The sequence below is a fragment of the Castor canadensis genome, chromosome 13 (genome assembly GCF_047511655.1).
Source record: "Castor canadensis chromosome 13, mCasCan1.hap1v2, whole genome shotgun sequence".
Taxonomy (NCBI): Eukaryota; Metazoa; Chordata; class Mammalia; order Rodentia; family Castoridae; genus Castor; species Castor canadensis.
Window position 1 is genome coordinate 23,690,749 of NC_133398.1, and position 22,079 is coordinate 23,712,827.

Below are 22,079 nucleotides of genomic sequence, written 5' to 3' on the forward strand. Positions count from 1 at the left end.
TACGTGCAAGTGAGGATAGCATTGAAGAGAATCTCAGTGTGAGCCTGTGGGTAAAGTCACAGACCATTATGGGTGTTCTTGCATCACTAAAAGATACTGTCCCAAACTTTCTAGTCCTTTTAGCTCCCTGGTTATGAGTCAGTATCAGGCTGTGCACATATGACAAATTTGTATTTTCCCTCTATTTTCTCTTTCCTCTCTCACTGGGATATGACCCACACACAAGCAGGTCTTCTCAAAGTTCTGTTGGGTCTCACTTCTCTGAAGCTTTCCCTGACCTCTTGCTTGTGTACGGACTTTATCCAAAACTCCATTGCTGCAAATATATTGGAGTTTTGTAACTGCTTGTTTGCATGTCTATCTTAATCACTAAATTTGAAAAGTATTTTCAAACTTCAGATTGGAGGGATGTCTTGAATGTCTTTGCTTCTTGGTTATAAGAGGTAAACAGGTAGCCTGTGTGTCACTTGCTACCTCCTGATTTACTGTGCTGCCACAGGCCCAAGATGACAGGGTCAAGCAACCATGGATGGACTTCTGAAACTGTGAGTTAAAATAACTCTTTCGTCCTTTTAATTTGATTATCTCAGGAATTTTGTCACAATAATGGAAAGCTGACTAATGTACATCTTAAATTTTCTCTGTATATTTAGAAGTTCCCTCATTACCTGAAACAGTGAATATTTAACAATAATAAATTTGAAATTATCCTAACACTTAGGCATTACTATTTGTGTGTTAGCTAACAGTCTACTTAGATTGTTAAAAGTCATATGGAATAAAGGCATTCCAAGTAGACATTTTTCAGTGAATGTTTCTCAAAATATGGTTCGTGGATGACTTGCTTGAAGTATCCCTTGGGGTGTTACTCATAAGCACTATCACAGACCTATGGGATCTGACTCTGGAAAATACACCCTGAAGTTATGTCTTTTAAGATGATCTGATATACTTCTGATGTACACTAATATTTGAGAACCACTTGAAAGAGTTCCACTAATCCATCAATCTAGTTATTTCTCTTTCTATAGAGGTTTTGATAGGGGCCTGATCAATGATATGACCATGAAGTAATAAGAGAGAAGGAAACTCTGATTAGTTTAGCATAACAGATCCTACAACTTAAACTTCAAATTTTATGCTGAGATTCATGCCAGGAAGGGAAAAAAATAAAGTACAAGAAAATGAGATGCACAGTGCTCACGCCAAGAAGTGGGGAAATTCCACTTGGTTGGGAAGATCATTTGTTTTCTCCAGGCACTAAATTTTTTTAATTTATCACTTGGGAGTTATGTGGGTATAATAAGTGGTAGAATGATTATTATTTCCAAAAGACTTTTGGAAAATTTCTATAGTGAATAAAATATAATTTCAGGATAAACAGTAAAATTGCTTCCATGTTTATGATGTTGCTTTTTGGACCGGTTGTCCCCAGTTTGCCACTAAAAATACAATCACATTTTCATACATCTCCTTAGATAAGCTTCCCTACATTACTTGTCACTGTGGGGCCAAAGCAAAGTTATAATCTCTAACAAGTACTAAGAATGTAGGTACAAAGCATTGCTGATTGAGGGCAGATTTATGTTCTTTGGAAACCAGATCAGCAGTTGGTAATGCTGACATTCTAGCTATGATATTTGAGAAACCTAACCGGTAGTAGTCTTTGGATAGAAGTCATCCAGCTTTACAACAATGTAAACAACAGATAATACTGACAACAACCAATATTTATCAAAGAACTACTGTGTGGACCTTGTGTGTATGCTTAGTCCATTTTAAGAACTCTGTGCTGTAAGTAATATTGGTTCCAATTCACAAATGAGGAAATAGAATTGCCAAGGTCAAGAAAATTGTCCAACTTCATGTAACCAGTAAGTGCCACAGTCAGGATTAACACCCAGGTTTAACCAATGCAGAAGCATGTGATTCTCCAGAGACTGACCACACAACTTAAACATTCACAAAGGGAAGAATCAAGAATGGGTAGTGGAAGATGTCCTGGCATAAGAATTGAGACAATCTGGCTTTTTTGCTAACCTAATCAAAATAATGATTGATCTGGTCCCAAGTTTCTGTATCTGAAAATAACTGATGGAGCTGTATGATTCTTAGACCCCATTCTAGATTTAAAGCCTATAATTGCTCTTCTGATAGGATCAAAGTTAATAAAAATGAACTTGACTTTAGATAAAAATTTAGTTTTTCCATTGAACTTCATTGTGTCCACCTCAAAGATAAGATGACTCATGAAAAAAAGAATTATAATGTCTTCATAAGACCCTGCATCATCATTTTTGTTGCACACAAATTAAGATTAGCCCTAGAAATGACACTGATACTTTATATTTGAGTGATGTCTCTGTTCCAGTCATTTTTATGGAGACCTCTAAATATATGTTTATCCTTTATACTTTATGAGGTGGATAACTCATTTTATAAGTAGGGAAACTGAGGCACAAAGAGATTAAGTAACCTACTGGAAGTGGCAGGTAGAGAAGCAAGGATTTGAACTTAGGAAGTCCATATCATCTCAAGTGTCTTAGGCCTGTGTTGTTAACCAGTCCCTTAGTTTCTCTCTCCAAATCATGCCTTGTATAGACTATTATTCATGAAACTGAATATATTAATTAAAATTTCAAAGTTATATATTTGATATCTAAGGGAAATTACAATATAAAATTATTTGAAATCCATGGCATCATAGATTTTTGAGTAGCTTTCCATGACCTCTTTGCCTGAATTCAAATACATAAATTAGAAAGTTAGCCCAGTGAGGAAGGTATGGCCTTTTTTTTTTTTCTTCATATAGTGCCTAGAACATTGCTCAGAGCCCCTTTGTTGGATAAATTAATTTATTAAAGAGAAACAAAGTTTCTTTTTCTGTATATGTATGTTTGAACCTGGGCATCTCATTTTAGTACATGAAAAATGAAATTAAAATTTCCTTCAATTTGGACTGGCAGAGTGACTCAAGTGGTAAGAGCACCTGCCTAGCGAGGACGAGACCCTGAGTTCAAACCCCAGCACTGATAAAAAAATTTTTTTCTTCAATTATAGTACATCAATTTCAATAACAATACAATACAATTACAATACAATTACAATAACTTTTCATTTCAAATAATACCATGTCAACATCTTGCTGAACCATTTAATTCTTTTCAAGCATATTTTCTTCAACACTGTGATTTAAGAGGGCCTAACTCCCCTTGACTTGAAGCACTACCTCTTCAGTGTTATAATTATTGTATACTTTTTCTTTTCCTTGGAGACTTTAGTGGTAGGTCTTAAACTTATAGAACACTTTAGGTGAAATCACAGCATAATATCCCCTAAAGTCACAATCGACAGGTCAAACTCTTCTTTTTTAGAGCATGCATGCTTATCAAATCATGCAGATTTAATTTTCCAATGATAGCCCTTGGGGATATCAGAGGTTTATGACTTTTTTCTTTTGTTTGGTTTTAAAATACACAATGTGTTCATGACAGCAAATCAAACCTGTTAGTGGCATCAGACAAGTGTAGCCTGATGCCGGGAACAGGACCACTGCAAATTTATTAAAAGTGCAATCAGTGAGAGCACAGCACACGTGGGGATTTAAATACCTCTCTCCGTGGCATTTGTCATATTAAGAGCTGCAGTATAAACAAAGGAAAAAGCAAATCAAATGTGGTGTAAACATCTCATAATCGCTTCCACGTTTGTAGATCCAACAAGAAAATTTGATCTCCAGGACAAAAGGAAGCCAAAGGGCTAACATTTTTAAAACAGTGCTGGTGTCTTTTAGCTATATCTATGGATACTTCTTCTGAGATGAGTAGATAGATAGATAGAAAGATAGACAGATAGATCAAAAGAAATTATGATCTATTTTGGTCTTTTGAAAGTCTACTTGTTGTCTTATGTACTGCATATGTTCACCAAAAAGTCTTCAGAAAATAATCTTCTAAATAGATATGGTTAGCCATAAGGGGCAGATAGCACTCAGGTGCTCTGACATGTGAGGGAGACTCATGTACAGAAGCCACTTAAATTTTGCCTATGGCTTGCCTTCCCTCCCTACTCCCTACTCCCCAAATTCCTTTCCATTTGCTAAGGCAGGATGCCAGTTTTCAAAGCCCCATGGAACAGGAATTGTATAAACATTAGCGAAGCCGATAGCAACCCTCTACTTAGAAGGGCTCTGTTCTCATTCTTGTTCTGCTTCTCCCCTGGCTCTCATTTGCCACTTAGTATGAATGTCAGGCCACCCTGTCCCCGTGGTGAGGGCTGACTCATGGCCTTTGTTTGGATCCAGCTTTCCATCTACTCAACCTTTTTGTCCAATGGATTAAAATTTCAACAGTAAACAAGGTAATAACAGAAAATGCCATCACAGGGAGCCTGACACACACCAATGTCCATCTAGTTTAATTGTGTCTCTAGGACACCCACTCAGCCAGTTTCTCCACACCGAACAGGATTCTTCTGAATGTCACATTCACAGAATGTAGTAAGATACACATTTGGCCTCAAATAAATAAATTCTGTTATCATGGTTACGTCAAAGAACACAAAGAAAGACCTATTATTCCCCCTCACAACTAGAAGTCAAGACAAGACAGACAAGTCTTTGTGTTGTGTTTTTGTGCCAATGAATAGGATTTTTCTGTCCTACCTTTCCACTTTTGTGGTTCTCAGCTTTACACCAGGGTCTCAGCACTAGCAACATCTACTTCACATGGGTCTAAAACCTTGTCCCATGCTTCTTTAAGGGTCTTGAGATAATCCCCTAGGTCACAGAGATGGGCACCTCTCCCATGGCCTCCAGGACAGAGGGGAACCTAGTCATAACAGCTTGCTGTTCTGCTTGTTCAATTCCTATTCATTTCTGGCTTCTGGAGATTTACTTTTTATTCCTGTACATTATACAGCGATCAGTGTTTATATTAGGAAGACTTCCACATTTTCATATTGCAATATATGTCATATTACAGAAGGGATAGTGTTTAATCACAGGTTTAAATTGTCCCATATGTGGTATTTCGATATTAAATCCTAAGTGTATTTGATACACAAAGATTCCATGATTCATTGTTTCAATCTCTCTTGCAATATTCTCCTTCGCCCTATTTTCTTTTTCTGGCAAAACTCCAACACTTATGTCTTACCTTTGCATTTAACTTACCGACAAGCGGCATTCAGAAGGGGGTGCAACCATGCAGATTGATAACTTTGCATATTCACGGTCCTAGTCTCTACTCAAATCTTAATCCTGCTTCACAGTCCTAGTTTTCCTTGTGATCATCTCTCCCATCCCACAGCTATTTTAAAACCTTTCCACTCTCCTTATCCCTGCCTCCCTCTCACAGCCCCTTATAGAAGTATTTTCAGAAGATAATTTTACTTTCTACTTCCTAAAGGAAATAGAGACCATGAGACTAGAGCTTTGTCAAATTCCAGTTACCCAACTTACGAACCGGTTCATAGTGGAAAATACCCCTTTCTCCTTCCTTCCTCTTAAAAGGAAGAAAAATCTCTCCTCCAGTCTAAGGAGAGTAACAATAAAATTTATCATGGAAACTTGGATACTTTTCCAAGTAAAAGAAAGGTTCTTTTAATAATTATCTCAGGACAACAGGTGTAAACCAGAAGTGTCCTGGGAAAAGCAGGACGTGTGACCCCATTAAGTTTATTACTCCATCTGGCCCTGGGACACACCCTTGTGCATGCTTCAGCACCATATTCCTTTTCATGCTTCCCTCCTCTCCTGTATGTGCAAATTCTCCTTCTCACCAAAGTTTCAACATTTTCAATATTTTTAACACCAGTTCTCTCTCTCTCTCTCTCTCTCTCTGTTCCTATCCTTTCTCTGCCAAGTTTATTGAAAAATTTGTCTACAGTCTCTGACTGTGTCTCTCTGTCTCTGTCTCTCTTCTGTCTTTTTCAGCTCCCTCTCTCTTCTTCATTTACAGAATTCTGTTTTCTTCTCTCACTTCCATTCTGATACTACTCCTGAAAATGTCACACAGGTCTCTCTTCTTTGATAGAGCAAACAGTATTCAGTGTGGCTCAATTTCTTAGACACACTATCTGTGTGGCCTTACATAAGTTAACTATCTTTTCTCTTGGCTGATTTTCTAAAATGGCCCAATCTAGGCCTTCCCCACAGACTTGCTAGTGATGATTAAATGAAGAAATCCATGCGAAGCATTTAGCATCCACAGCACATTTTATAATGTGACCCACCCACCAGCAGTGCTAGCATTGTGCCAGCATGCTCATCCTTTTAGAAAGACATCCATGCTGGACCATCTTGAGGTAGATGGCCCCATTGGGAATCCTGTGTGTCACAGTTGGAATCTTTTGAGACAAGAGAGTAGGGTAGAGCCTCTTTATGCTGCCATTTCAGAGGCCCAGAAGCCTAAGCACAGTAATTAGAAAGGGAGTTTCCCCTCCCTCTGTGGCAGGGTGTTCCTTTCCTGTTTGGTATGACAGCTAAGATGTGGTTAAGACACTGTTCCCAGCATGGTAATATACCTGGCACATTTATCCTTGTCAGAAGCTGTCAGTGGCAAAGCCTTATCTTTTCCTGAAATGAAATCAAATGGCACTATGGAGTTCTGACTCCAAACAACCTTCACATAAGTAATTTGCAGATACTACATGATGGTATGTAGACAGTCATCTGCCCCTGCTGCCTGTGACACGCCTCACCTGCATCCCTCACCACTGACAAGCCAGCCGGCATTTCCAGGTACTTTGGAATTCTTCTAGTCATTTCTCTACTGCTTTCTCATGTGTTCTGTTATAGGTAGAATTGGGTCTTCCTCTACATTTGTCATGTCTGCATTATATCTGGTGGAGATGCCTGAATTATTTCTTCAAGTGGAAGTCACCCGTCTAGAACTTCAGAGCCAAAACAGACCTGCTGCAAATTTTGTTTCAATAGTAGTAGTAACTATAGTAGGTGAAATTTATTTTAATAGTAGTATTAATTATAGCAGGTGACATTCATTAAATGCTTACTATGTACCAGCAACTGTGCTAAGGATGTCACATATTTTGTCTATTTTAATCAGGACTAGAGGGGTAGAAATAGACATGTGAGCTAAAACAATTATCTTACCTACTCTTGGTGGAACTTTAAATATTATTGCTCTAAGTATCAGCAAGGTTTAATAAAATCTTTAGCATGCATTAACTGCTAAAGCAATGAGCATAATCACTTAAATATTAGAAAGGAAGAAGGCAGTATTTAGTTTTACTGATAGGCATGATTCAAAATTAAATGACAAGGCAAAATCTAACTGTGTAATTGGAGACCAACTAATTAAGATTACTGATAATTTTCTGTAGGCCAAAGTTAAAGCAATTTGCTTTAATACCTAAAGCAATTTAATTTAATACCTAAGCAATCAGAATATATTATAGTAAAAGGGCTTATTTTGGTATCTTGACAAGGAAAACTCTTTGTGGCATTCTATACAAGTCGAAAACATTAATTCTGCATCACTCCACAGAGAGTTCAAGGAAATGCTGACCCTTGATAGATAGTCAATGTGTCTGAATGTTTGTTTCTTTAGTTTTCACTGAAAAGATCATATTAGTTAATCTTTCAGTAGCATTCATAATTTAGAAGATATTAAATCATAGCAACTATGCTGAAAATATATCCCTTCTATATTCTGACAACTACTAGTCCCACCAACTTCATTCTTTGCCATGAAGAGTTAATGGAAATTTTATGAGCAATGGATGCAATGACATAATAAAAATGTTGCCTCAATTAGAGGCAAATGCAGGAAATGAGATCACTAAAGCTGGGAGAGAAAAAGACACAGGCCCACTCAGGAAATAAAAATAACCAGAAAACAGCAAGTAGAGAACTGTACATGAGAGAGAAAGAGAAGATGCAGGAAAGCATAGATTTCACCCTAGGCAGAGTAAGATGGATTCAAAGACCTGGGGAACCTGTGAGGCCTTTCCTGATTGAACTACAATGTGTGCCAGGATGTGACAGTACAACATTTTATCAATCAGATAAAAGAAAAGCAGAAAAACAGGTGGCAATTCCTACATGTAAGAATTATTGAGTCTTTACAAAGATCAGACTGAAAAATACTGTCAATCCCTTACTTCACTGAATAAAACAAACCTCACTTTACAAATAAGAAAACTGAGGCCAGAGATGCTGAATTTGTGAGCAGGGAGAAGAGTTTGGTACTCAGTTTATGCACCTAGCACAAGTATGCTGGTATTTCCTATTTTAAAGCTAAATGGATGAAATTTTAAGTCAAGAAAAACCTGATGAACAAGTGAATGGAACACAAAGACCTGTTTGAATTCTGAATTTTCAATGTACATCTTTCACATCAAATCATTGAATTAATTGATTAAAAACATTTTGATGACCTAGTAACATGTTGACAACACATTATATAGTAAATGATCCATAGAACTGGGATCATTTTTGTTACTTGTTTTGAATCATTATTTTATTTTTCTCATCCCTTTGTGACAGAATACAATCTGAAAAAGATTATATTTTGCTCCCTATGTCTTTTTTTTTTTGAAGTCATTCTTCATGCTGAAAATGATAAAATGATTGTCCTCAAATTTATAAATGAGGGAGAGTAAACCACCCAGGAAGAAGTTCTTAAATGGTGGCCTATTATTTTAGAATTATAGTGAAATTAGTCTGTGGTGGTCAAAATTACCAATTACTGTGGACAATATGTGAGTGGAAATGTCTTTCTTCAATGTTTCTATTGAAGTCTTGACTTGTGGGCTAATCTCTGAAACAATCAAGGGAACAGGACTACCTACATCTCTTCCTTCTTAGGCTAAACATCGGTTTTCCCAGTAGAGTAAGGCCCTGGTCACGTCATGATGGGAAAGCATGCAGCCTCTTACCCTCAACTTCCAGCTTCACCAGTTTGGAATAGGCAGTCCCCAGGCTGTTTTTTGCCACACATCGATATTGACCTGTGTCTTCCTTTTGCACATTGTGAATTCTTAAGCTCCCAGATTCAAGGACTGCAATGCGGGAATTCTCCTGCCAGAAACAGAGACATGTGTTTGAAAACATCTGGGATCAGGGATGCATTTGCCATATTCCATCAAGTCATCCTCATCACTATTTTCATCAAAATTGTTAACCTTTATTGGGCTCTTATCACATTTAACACACAATATTAATTGAGATCGTGCAGGATTGCCTACGTTTTACCATCACAATGGTCTCGTTTTTATTGTTTTCTTTCATCTCATAGGAACAGTAGGGCTGACTTGACTTCCTAAAAGTCATGCCCAAATTTGTTTAATTAACAGCATTGCTTTAATGGGCTGGGAGTGTAGCTTAGTGGTGGAGTGTAGGCTTAGCGTGTGCAAGACCCTGGGTTCAATCCCTAGAATCAAAATAAAACAAAACAACTTAAAAAAAAAAAAACAAGCAAAGACCCAAACAATAAAAGCATTGTGTTAGACTATCATACTTACTATACATATGGTATCCTTAAGAGAATACATGCCTTTTGAAAAATTGGAAAATTCCACAAATAATATGAAAATTACTCTTTGAATTAAAACATGGCATGCATTTTTTTGTTTTGTTTTAGGACCTGAAGTTTAGTAACATACATAGAGCCACCTTTGTTTTCACTGTAGAAAATATACCAAGATGTATAACAAAAAAAAAAGTCAGAGGATTTGTCATATTGTCATAAAAATTTGCATTATTTATTTTACTTTAAGTAAAACAAAGCTAATCAATTTTATAGTTTGTTTCAATTAACTGATATATACTGACACCTCTGCATTTCCCATAGGATAGGCTGGGCATGGTAACAAGGAAACAAGTCTGTGATCTTACTTTTAGGAAAGAAAAATGTGGAGAGAGGCAATCATGATACAGTATAATAATTTACTAGTAAATGTGGGGATAAAAAAAAAGCATTCAAAATAAGCATATGAATAATTCACTGTAACTTGACTTCTCTCCATGATTAAGGAGGTATTTATGAAGGTGTTTGTTTTTCAATCTTGAGTCTTCTTGCTCTAATTTCTCTCCAGTGTTTCCATTTCTTTTCTTCTAAACCTCATTTCCCTCTACCCTCATTGAAGGTGTTAGTTTTAATGTTTGGATTTTAGTTTCATCTTTTTTATTGCCTAGGTTTCAATGGTAGAAATGATTTAGTATTCAATCAACCAACAAGCAAAAAGGAGTGTAGCTTTGCTTTGGCTTTCTCTAACATTACTTTTCCATCCTAACATTACTGATTTCCACTTTTTTTTCCCTAGCCATTTCCAACTGGAATGCCCTAGAGTTTGTATAAATGGGAACAGAAATATTTAAGTTTAGTTAAAATGTCCATGGAAAAAATTTATGCTAGAAGTTTGTAAGGATGTAATTGAGTGTTTGAGGGACTGTTATATTTTAAAATATGCCTTAGGTATCACTTACCCTGAGAGTGGTGTCCCCCTTGATCCAGGACACGGCTGGTTTGGGGTTGCCCATTGTGGTACATGGTAGAACTGCTTTTAATCCCTCTATTATTTTTACACTTATGGGAGGACGAGTTATTTTAGGTTCTATGGGAAAATGAAAATTCAAAATTAGAAAGGTAATATAACTGCATTGAGTTTTAACTACTTAATTCTGAATATTCATTTTAAGAATAATTTTAAACATATTAGATTATAATATTCACCAAATGCTGATACAAGTTCTTACTGGATATCAAACAAAAATCAATTTTATTTATTTATTTTTATTTTTAGTATCATATCCTCATTGTACTGGGGGTACTCAGTTTCCCATTTTTATATATGAGTACATAATATTTACCCCATATTCACCCTCCTATACCCTTTTTTTATATCCTCCCCTCTCTCACTGGTACCAACCCCCAGACAGGATCTGTTTTACCTTCCTAGGCTCCATATAAAAATTAATTTTAAAAGTCTTGGTTATCTCAGTTCTATTGAAACTTTTCTTTGCACACAAATTTATGAAACACATTAGGGGCCTGAAGATTCCACAGGATTCTTCACTTTAAAAGATAATTAATAAAAAGCTGATTAACGTGGGCTGTCACCATACTCATGTTTAAATAAATTAAACATTATTTAATTTATACCAAAAGACATGAAAACATTGAAAATTTTTGATTTGATTCTATATTTTTGAATTGTGTCCTATTTTTCCCTTGGTTTCTATCTTAATTTTTCTTTTAAATATTAAATTTCATGTTTAATAATGAGATGCATTTATCTTCTAGAAAGTAAACCAGATGCTATTACACTAGTACCCAGAAAATAATTTTGTCACACGATTTGGTGTGACTCAATTCTATAAAGTAAACTCATGTAATTTGCTCTTCTGCCAAATAGCCCAGTTAATCTTTCAGAAGAAATAGTCAATGTTGGCTAATACTTGTCCTCTAATAAGAAGCTTTGAAAGGAAGTAGCTATCAACTCTAATATAGAGAGCTGATAATTTCAAAATGTTAGTAGTTTTGTACGTGAAACATTCATAAAATAACTAAAACTACATTTATGTGCTTACAGTCTTATATTTTAGATAGAGAACAGAGGGATGTCTTTGAAGGAGAGACTTCTGAGAAATAAGTGCATTTTATTGCTTTCAGGTCATATGCCATAATCAACTTCTCACTTTGATAGAGAATAGCATGAAAGAAGGAGTGAGGGGTCTTTGTGGTTGTGAACGATATTTTCAAGGACTGCATGGCCTATTGGCTTTTAATGTAGGCATTTATCACCATATAGAGTTGCTATGATCCTACAGTGTGGAAAAAGTATAAGGCAGGCTTGAAAATGTGCCATATGAATAGCATTGTCAGCTCTGTCCTTCTGCTGTCTATGTACAGCTTACAACTCTGTTTCCTTCAACAATAGTGATTACCTAGATTTTAGATACTAGCCAGGCCCCTCAATTGTGAGTTGTATTGTCATAAAGTTGTTGGCAAAAGCTTGGCCTGGGAGTTAATATTCCTATGATTGTCAAAGTGTGAGTTATCTCTTCTTTCACTGGGTTCCCTGAACAAGATCCCTATAATAAACCTGAGGCATAAAGAGTGTTTTATGTGGAACCATCTAAAGAATTACTTGCTTGTTAAAAAATTCACTCCTGTATTCTCTGAAATAGATGACTTGGTCATCTGTGTGTAGAAAGTAAGGAGAATCCTTGTGAAAAATTGAATGTAAAGGAGTCTTTACTTCCATCTCCTTTGTGGGGAACGAGAAATGTTTCTATCCCCACCCTGACTTTTCCCTACTATGTCCTGTTATACTAAAATGAATCCTTGCTAAAACTTAAAAAAAAAAATCAAATATCAAGCAAATAGGATGAGTAGAGTGACGATGTGTAGTCATGGACTTCCACCTTAGGGGGTTGTGACTCATAGTGGAGCCATGTGCACTGACCAATCAGAACTGGCAGGATGCAGGAAATATACTGTGGTGCTAGCACTGAGCCCCTGAGGTGATGAATCTTAGAGAGTGAAGAGGGATGTCATTGGGGAGGCCCTAAGGTAGCTGGAGTAGTGATGGGGGTAGGGGTCTCATGAAGCAGCTTTCTCCAAGCAATGTGAACATGTTCCCAAAATTTAGTAAAACCCCAGAATTGTCACCAGCTTTCTATTGTAATTAATCTAAGACTCCATTATATTTACAACCACACAATACAAGATTAACACACATTTGAAAGAGCCTAAACCTAAAAGAAAGGAAGCAAAATAAAAATAAAAATTTATCCTGGAGAAAACAAAAATAAAGCAAGGAAAAAAAATGTCTTTTAAAAAAGGCACTAGTGATGTCCTTAGAGAGGCCTCAGTGAAGTCTGCATCAGACAAGTAGTTTACTATGAGAAAAAGAACAATCAGAGAAAATGTCATTCTTAGAAATTAAAAATACAGTTGTTAAGATTAAGATATGGAATAGGACAGAATAAAGGTATGGTTATACCAAACACCAAATTCTTGATATGGAAGGAAAAGTTAAAGAAATTTACAAGAAGAAAGAATATCAAGATATGTAAAAAATATAAGAAAAAATTAGAGTCACAAGTAATTGGAAAAGGAGATATGGTATTTGTTACGAGTTTGAGTAAAATGAGTAAGAAAGATGAGAGACAGAAATATGAAAAAAAAATTTTATCTGCAACATAGGATGTCATGTGTCAGTGAATAATTTTCTACTAAAAGCCAAGCGAAAAGGCTTTTTAAACTCTGACTCTATACTTAGCAAAGTTATTATCCACGAGTGAGGGCAGAATGAAAACTTTCAGGCATGTAAAAATTTGGTGTTTTACCTTAGATGTTCTGGAAAAAAAAAAACAACTTATAATTTCCTCCAGCAAAACAACAAAAGGTCAGAAAAAGCGATGGGAGGAAAAATAGCACAAAAACTAGTAAATAAAAGTCCCAGGTAGACCTACATTGTACCACTGTGTACAGTGGCAACATGCGTGTTAGTATGAGTCTCCGCATTGGTGGTGTGGTGTCAGAGAAGAGAAGATAAAGGTTGCATTATTGCAAGGCCAGTAGTTTGCAAGCAGCAGGTTTGTGCAGCACAGGAGGTCATGAGACTTGAGAGTGCTGATCGGGAGTGTTTGATGATATACCTCCAGGTAGGAGAAAGGACTAAGTATGGGTGAAAATGAAATCCCAGTTGGGGAATCCATGGAAAACAGAACAAAGAGGAATCAGGCAAGGTAACAGAAAGAAGTCAGAGAGGTGGAATGTGGTTCCATGTGTGATGGTGTGCAGTGCGAGGACAGGAATGAGAGTTGAAATAGAGAAAAGGAGTGAGAGTTTGAGCCTTCATTTGGAGGCAACTCATGAGTGTAGGAACTATTTTCCTCATTCAACAAAGCTGGACAAAGAAGTGTCCATGATCAGAGAGTGATATCGTGGAGTTTAAGATTTCAAATGCTGACCATTTCCAGTGGGTGACAAGGCCAAGTGTGGGTCATTCCAGTACATAGGCTGATGAAGAGTTAGGTCAAACATCACTGGATTTGTGGGGGTCAAGGAATTATGAGGATGAAGAAGCTGGTTGTTCTGCTTTATGTCGAAATTCTTGAGGATGGTGGCAGGAGGAAAGAGCAAAAAATCTGAGTCTGATAAATATGGAGGAGTGTCTAGGCGTGAGCTGATGGCATGCTGAATAGAAAAGAGACTGCTGAGAACTGCATAAGCCCTAATGAGGGGAAAGATTCCATATAGAAATACAAATGTGATGACTTAAAAGCAGCAAGGAGTGCTCGAAGGTTAGCAGAAAGCACTTGCTAGCTGTGTAGACATGAGAAGGCGACAGTGAACATCCTCCATTTAAGCAGAAGAAAATCAAGTTTGAAATGAGGCAAACGAGGTTAGAGATTGAAAGAGTGCTTGATTGTATGGGAACTCTATTTCAAATGCATTTGGTAAAGAATTTAGAAGGAAGCTCCCAGAAATAGGGAGCCTTGTGAAGGTGAGAAAATGGGAGAGAAGAGAGAACTGAGAGTGGTGGTGGATGGCTGGATAAGACGTGTGGAATTCACTGTCTTGAACATTGTGCTTTGCACTTCAACTTGTATTTCTGTTGAACCTCCAGATTTGAGGGACACTATTTACTGGCTCTTTCAAATTTTACAAAAGCAACTTTAACAGCAAGAGGTGATTCTCTTCCCACTCACTCATCTTCACTTGCAGGGCTCCACAACTCTCCGCAGCACCTCCCACGCCATTGTTGGCTATGCAACAATAAATACCATCGTCACTGTCTTCCACGCTCAGGATGGTGAGGAGCTGCCCATTCTCCCGGATGCTGTACCGCGTGTCAAAGAGCCTGCAGGTCACAGAAGCAGTGGCGGATTAGTGCATCACTTGTGATGTTTTGGCTTTGATTAATTGATCAACCAATAAATGACTTGTCAATGAGGAAGTAGAAAAAAGTGACAGCAAATTTAAGTGAGTTCTGAATAAGAAAATAGCTTTATTTGGCACAGAAACATAAAACTGAGTTACATTACATTCTAATCTTTCCTGGGCTCCAATAATCAAATAATCTTGTAAGAATGATTTGAAAGTGTGCAGTGTGGCTGCTAAGACCAAGTATAAAGTTCACTTTATTCAGGTAAGTATATCATAACCAAGTCCTGTCCTATAATTACTGGAAAGAAGCAGCTAGAAAATAAACATGCATGCATCAATGTGATAAGTAGAAAGAATAAACTTTTATAGAAGTGGCTACAAATTAATTAATATTCATTCTTTCATTAAACAATTACTTAGTGTCTAACAAGTGCCAGGTGCAGCTCTGGTTACTTGAGATACATAAGGAGGTAAAACAACACCTGTAATCCCAGCTATTTGGAAGGCAGAGATATGAATGTTGTGGTTTGAGGACAGCCTGAGCAAAAGTTAGTGAGGTCCTATCTCAAAATAACCTGGGCATGGCAGCACGCGTGACTGTAATACCAGCTACTTGGGATGTAGTGGTGGAGGGCTCAGGGTCTGGGGTTGGCCTGGAAAAAAAGTATGAGACCCTCTCTGAAAAACAAACTAAAAAAGCAAAAGAATTGGGGCACTGCTTGTGTTCAATCCCCAGGACTGCCAAGAAAAAGGGAAGTAAGACAACTTCATACTGTGAAAACATATGCTTTACTTATATCATCTCTTTAATTACATGCAAACTGTTCCTTAAGAAGGGAATTAGGGCAACAGAAAGAAATTTGAGGAGAACCATCAAGACAAAAGTAAGGTTTTCTGTTGCTGTTGTTATTGTTATTTGGCTTTTACCAAATAAATGTTTTTCATGATGAATGTATGTAGTAAGTATGATGATAGTCCCAAAGACACATGTCTTATTCACCAGAACCTGTGAGTATCTAACTTACATGTTAAGAATCTTAAAATAGAATACTCTGAGTTATCTACATTGGTCCGATGTAATAATAAGGATTCATAAAAGATAGCAGAGGAAAGAAGAAAAGTCAGAGGAGGAGGTGTAAAAATGGAGGCAGAGGTCAGAGTGATACAATTGCTAGCTAATGTTATAATTAAGGAAGGAGCCAAGGGACTCGAGTGACCATTAGAAACTGAAAAAGGACATTTGATTATCCCCTAGACCTATCAGAGGGAACTCTGCCAACTTTGACTTTGTCCCAGTGAGATTATTTCATACTCATGATCTTTAGAACTATAAAATGATCCGTTTACATTGTTTTAAGCCTCTAAGATTGTGTAATTTGTTATAACAACAATAGGAAATTAACACAGATTTTGGTATCTGGAGGTGTGGTGCTGCTGCTACAAATATCTAAAAGTGGAGACGGCTTTGCAGTTAGGGAATGGTAGGAGAATTTCTAGGAGCATGATAGAAAAAGTCTAGATTTCTAAGAAATCATCCATAGGCTATGTGAGTTAATGGCTCTGCTACTGAGGATTAATAAGGAAGTGAGAGACATGTATCATCTTAGAGAATTCCTGAACAGCACGAACAGACCATTGGTAGAAATATGGATGCTAAGGCTGGGAGTTTACACCTCTACTCCTATCTTCTTGAAAGGCTGAGATCAGGAGGGTTATGGTTAAAGGCCAGCCCAGGAAATAGTTTGTGAGACCCCATCTTCAAATAATCCAAGCAAAATGGACTGGAGGTGTGGCTCAAGCAGAACACCTACTTTAAAAGCACTGAGTTCAATCCCCAGTCTCTCCAAAAAGAAACATGGATGTAAAATGCTCTTCTGGTGCAGACTCAGGAAGAAACTAGGAAGATGTTATTGAAGGAGGGAGGATCCTTGTTATATAGTGGCAGAGAGCTTAGCTAAGCATATCTTGCAGTTCTTTGGAAATTATAGAATCAGATATTTAGCTGAGAAAAATTTCTAAACAAAGTGTTGAGGTTGGGGCCTGGTTTCTTTTGCTGCTTATATTAAAATCCAAGAGGACAAAGATAATTTGAGAAAGAGACCTGCTAAGCAAAAAAAGAAACAAAGGCTTAATTGATGATTTGGAAAATTCTCAACCTATTCAGATTTGTAAAAGTTGTTAAAAACCTTTTCAAATATTTTTATTTGGTCTGTTGAGTCTTTCTACTCCAGAACTTCTGCTACAGCTTGCCTGTTAGAATACCTAAAGGCTATAGCACAAGGTAATATCTCACCTTATAGCATGAATAATACAAGAAACACTACATTTCAATTAGAGATTAGTGAAAATAAACATGTCATATTTTCCCATAAGCATCTGCCATAGACTGAGGGCTTATGCTCTGCCCAAATTCATGTGTTGAAACCTAGTCCCCATGTGATAGTATTTCATGGTAGAGTCTAGTCACCACATGAGGGGATTAGGTAATGAGGGTGGAACCCTCGTGAGTGGGATTAGTATCCCTACAAAAGAAACCAAGGAGAGCTCCATCACCCCTTCCTTCATGTGAAGACATAGCAAAAAACAAAAGGCTATCTCTGAACCAAGAAGTAGTCCCTCACACAACAGTGAATCTACTGGCTCCTTGAACTTGGGACTTCTCAGGATCCAGAACTGTGAGAAATAAATTTGTGTTGTTAATAAACCACCTAGTCTATGGTGTTTTGTCATAGCATCCTACATGAATTAAGACCATGCAGGCCTAAGGTAAGCTACATTGCCTGCTAAAAAGCCTGTGGTTCACTTTGTTACAGATTACTAAAAGAACAGTTTTTCATCAGACAACTATTACAATGAGGAAGGAATATAGAACTATAATATGCCAGGTGGGAATTTCATCTGTTTGACAGTGTGCCTCACTCTGTGTGGAGTCCCTTCTAACTTTGAATGGAAAAGGTGATGGTAACCAAGAGATCAGATTCCTAGACAATGGGCTGGAGACGAGGCTGGTCTATTAACTCCTAGCTTGTGCTGGAGCAGGTGCCCTGAGACTTCCTAATCACTGTGAAACTTCTAGGTTCTACCCTGGGAGTTTTCCTTTACTTCCCCCATGGCAGACAAATCACTGTTTTGCCTTGGGAAATTCTTATAAATGAACTGAACTTCAGACCTAAATTTATAAACTGGAGAAATTTCCCTTTCTGTATTCTGGAAGGTGAAGTTCAATGTTATCCAGAGCTGAGGTTGCATTGGTCAAAGATAAACGGCCAGGCAGCAATGGACCTTCTTACCAAAATGTGGCTGAATACTTACTTAATGAGAATTTTATTTCTGGTCCAAGAAATCTCAGGCTGGGGATAGGATTCCACTGCACACATGAAAGTAGCCACTTCTTCAACTAAGGCATCCACAGTTTCAAGAGGAGTGGTGATGACAGGAGCTGGAAGGAGAGGAGAAATCAAAGAACTTTCCAGAATGTTGTTTACTCACTCTTCTGTAAGCAGCCAGCAGCCAGCACATACTGAATGGGAATTGTATTTTCCCAGAACAGAAATTTTCCAAAAGGAAAGAAGATTTTATGTAGAAAACATTGTTTTCAAACTAGTCATTTGAGAATCAAAAGACAAGCTTTCAGGAGAGTGGGGGGCTTAGACTTATTATGAGTGAAAGCAAATCCAGATTTTGTGATGTCCACCATTATATAATTTGAGTGCCCCTTTAAAAAAATATGAATTCAAAATTTCTGTAGCCACCACCAATTCAAATCAACACGAAAAAAAGTGTATCAGAAAAGAAGTCAGAGTGGAAAAGGACAGCAGCTTTAACAACTGTTGTTTTAGAACATTTCCCTCAATTTTATAAAAACAGGCATCCATGTGAACACATTGACATCCTAACATTGCTAATGAGAATTAAAATGCTGCCACCACTGTGGAAAAGAGTATGACAGGGAAGAAGGAAGGAAGGAAGGAAGGAAAGAAAGAAGAGAATTATCAAATGATCCAATAATTCCAGTTCCAGGTACACATTCATAAAAGTTGAAATCTGGGACTCAAGTACATATTTTCCACCCATGTTCATACCAACATTATTCATAATAACCAAAAAATGAAAGCAACACAAGTGTCTACTGACAGATGGACAAATAAACAAAATGTAATGGACCCATACAATAGTGTGTTATTTGACAATAAAAATAAATGAAGCATCATTATAATTCTGTGACATGGATTGACTTTGGAAACAATAAGCTAAGTGAAAGAAGCTTTCCAGAAAGGACCACACATTATATGATTCTGTTTATATGAAATGTTAGAATTGGCAAACCTATAGAGACAGAAAATATATTCATGGTTGCCTGGGGTTTGGTTGGAAGAGGGAGGGGAATAGAAGGATTTGGTGATGTTGAGAGATGCAAGATTTCATCTAAAAAGAGTGATGAAATTTTTCTAAAGTTGATTATATTGGTGAATTCATAACTCTGTGAATTGTACACCTTAAGTGGGTAGAGTGCATGTTACAGGAATTATAGCTCATAAAGCCATTTCATTTTATTTTTAGGAAAAGAAAGACAGTCAGAGAGGCTTATATATGATGCTTCTCTTCTACAGGTCCCTATAAAATGAAAGTTACCTGGATTACAAGAGCAAGACGGGAGAAAGAGGTTAAGAAGGATAAGAACATGTAGGTAAAAGGCTGATCCTCTTTCAAATGCTTCTGGAAACCTGGGACTCCCATCAGAGTAATGGGAGTGAAGTTGTGGTCACCTCAAGGGCTGTAATGGTTCAGAGGAGAAAGTGTTCAAACCTATATTTAGGTGAGCCTGGAATTTTATCCCATCATACAATTTCAGTTAAATTAAGTGGAATAATCACTATTGTGTTGTCGTTATTAATATTCAGCAGATATTTATTTACTTTTTTCTGTGTAGCAGGCACTGGGTTGGACTAGAAGCAAATCAATGTGATAAATATACCTGGAATATACCTGAAATCCTGCCACTTGGGACAACATGAATGAATGTGGAGATCCTTATGTCAAGTGAAATAAGTCAAACACAGAAAAACAAACACTGTACTATCTTACTCACAAGTAGCATCTCAAAACATCCATCTCAGAGAAGTAGAGAGTGAGGAGGTGTGGGGCAAAGAGGATTGGTGGATGGCTGTGATGTCATTGCTGTAACTACTCTGATCAATTTGGATGCTCTGTGACACAACTAGATAAATATTATTAACAATAGTGCATTGTATATTTCAAAATAGTTAGAAGAGAGAAATTTGAACGTACTCACCATAAAGAAAGGATAAAATGTTAAGGTGATGGATATGCTAATTTCCCTGAGTTGATCACTACTCAGGTGTATATGAATCAAATCACCACACTGTGCCTCATGAACATGTACAAATATTATGTCAATTAAAAAATAAATTTAAAAGTGTCAGAAAGAGAGAAAAATATTATAAAGCATATCTCTGCCTTGTAAGGGCCCACCATCTAGATGATGGGATGGAATAGACACATAGAGTTATCAGCTATAATAATCAGTTGTGTCTGATGGTTCTGCATAAATATTAATATACCTACATTTGAACAACATGTAATAACACGACTTTAGTTAAAATGCAAATCCTATCCTCCAAATATACCTACATTTGGACAACACATTATAACACGATTTTAGTTAAAATGCAAGGTACATATCAAACCCAAGGAAGTAGTAGGAATAATATTTGAGAGGCAGGGTAATTGCTGACAGACTGGCCTAATATTTAGCCATAAAAGACTCATCCATTTTCTGGAGAAACTTTACTTTTTCAGTGAAGTGAAAGGCAAGTTCATCTCTGGCAAGCAGGGGAAAGTGGTGGCTGGAGTGTTTTATCTCCCTCTTTATTGTTACTCCTTTTTAAGTTCCACTTTAAGCATCCTCTCCTGACCTGTTAGACAGAACCAAATGTCTTTGTCCTACCCTTAGGTCTTCCAGAATATGTTACTTTTATAGCACTCGTCACACAGACTCTATTTAAACTCTCTATGTCTTTGTTCCACACTCAGTTATTGAAACCTTGAGCATTGGGTCAGGGACCATGTCTAAACCTCTTTTATATCCCAGGGTAAGCACAGAGTCTCATGCACTGCTTAAATGAACACAACCATATTCCTGAATAAGGAATTTCTGAAAAGGAATACATGGGAAAATTTGCTACCATCATATAAACCTTTAACATAATCCCTTCAGAAATTATTAGACAAAGAAAAATAGTAATAAGGATAAGGAAGACACAAACATAAAAATTAGCAGCCTAATCTAATGTACATCTATAAAACACTGTAGTTGGAAAATACATTTTTTAAATGAAGCACAAATGAATCATTCAAGAGTACTGAAATTTTCCTAACATATAAAGAAGATTTTTTAACTTAACTCAAAGAATTTATTACATAGTTTGTATTTTCTAACCATAATAAAATCTGTAAAAATTTAAAATAAAACAAAAAACATCACCATCTGACTTATAGATCAAGAAAAAGAATATAAATACATATGTAGCAAACAGAATGACAGAATTAATAAAATTGATTAGATATCCACATCAAACTCTAAGCCTGTCTAAATGACATGTCTTTTCAAATTCCAGTGAATATTAAAAATGTAATAAACTTCACAGATTATGTACATTCCATCTTTGACTACAAGTCAATAAAACTAGTCACTAATGAAAAATTTATATAAAATCCAAGTGACCAAGAATTTTAAAACCTATGTTTTTCTAAATAATTCTAACATCAAAAAAGAAATAAAACTGTATTAATCAAAAGTATTCTGAAGGGGGAAATTATAGTGAGAAAGTATATATCAGAAGATAGGGAAAATGTTGTGGTTAGATAGTTGATAAGACCAACAGAGGAAAGAGATTACATTATCAAAGAACTCTTCTGAAAAGCAAACAACCAACCTTGAGGACTCCAAGTATCTTCAGCTAAGTTCCTTAAATTTTTAAGAAAGAATGAATTCTCATGTAACATAAAAGCTGCATGAAATATAAAATACAGAAAGATTCCCAAGTCAGCCATTGAACTAATACATGCTGATGTAAGTAAAGCAAGATGCAAAACCCTAAATTAAGAAAAAAAAAAGCAAATAATGACCAATAGTATATCTTAAAATTACTATTATATGGGTAAGCATAAAAAAATCCTTAAAACATGTAAGTA

General features: G+C 36.6%; 1 protein-coding gene across 6 annotated transcripts in view; it reads right to left on the reverse strand.

Annotated features, from left to right (window-relative positions):
- The window catches only part of Musk (muscle associated receptor tyrosine kinase), a 104,558-nt gene that overhangs the window by 66,703 nt on the left and 15,776 nt on the right, over positions 1-22,079 (reverse strand). For all 6 annotated transcript variants that reach the window (XM_020173801.2, XM_020173798.2, XM_020173797.2 and 3 more), the window contains exons 2-5: positions 18,177-18,303; positions 14,687-14,838; positions 10,451-10,578; positions 8,902-9,043 (exon numbers count right to left, since the gene is read on the reverse strand). In XM_020173801.2, the coding sequence (XP_020029390.1) occupies positions 8,902-9,043; positions 10,451-10,578; positions 14,687-14,838; positions 18,177-18,303 (549 nt within the window). The remainder of the gene's footprint in view (positions 1-8,901; positions 9,044-10,450; positions 10,579-14,686; positions 14,839-18,176; positions 18,304-22,079) is intronic.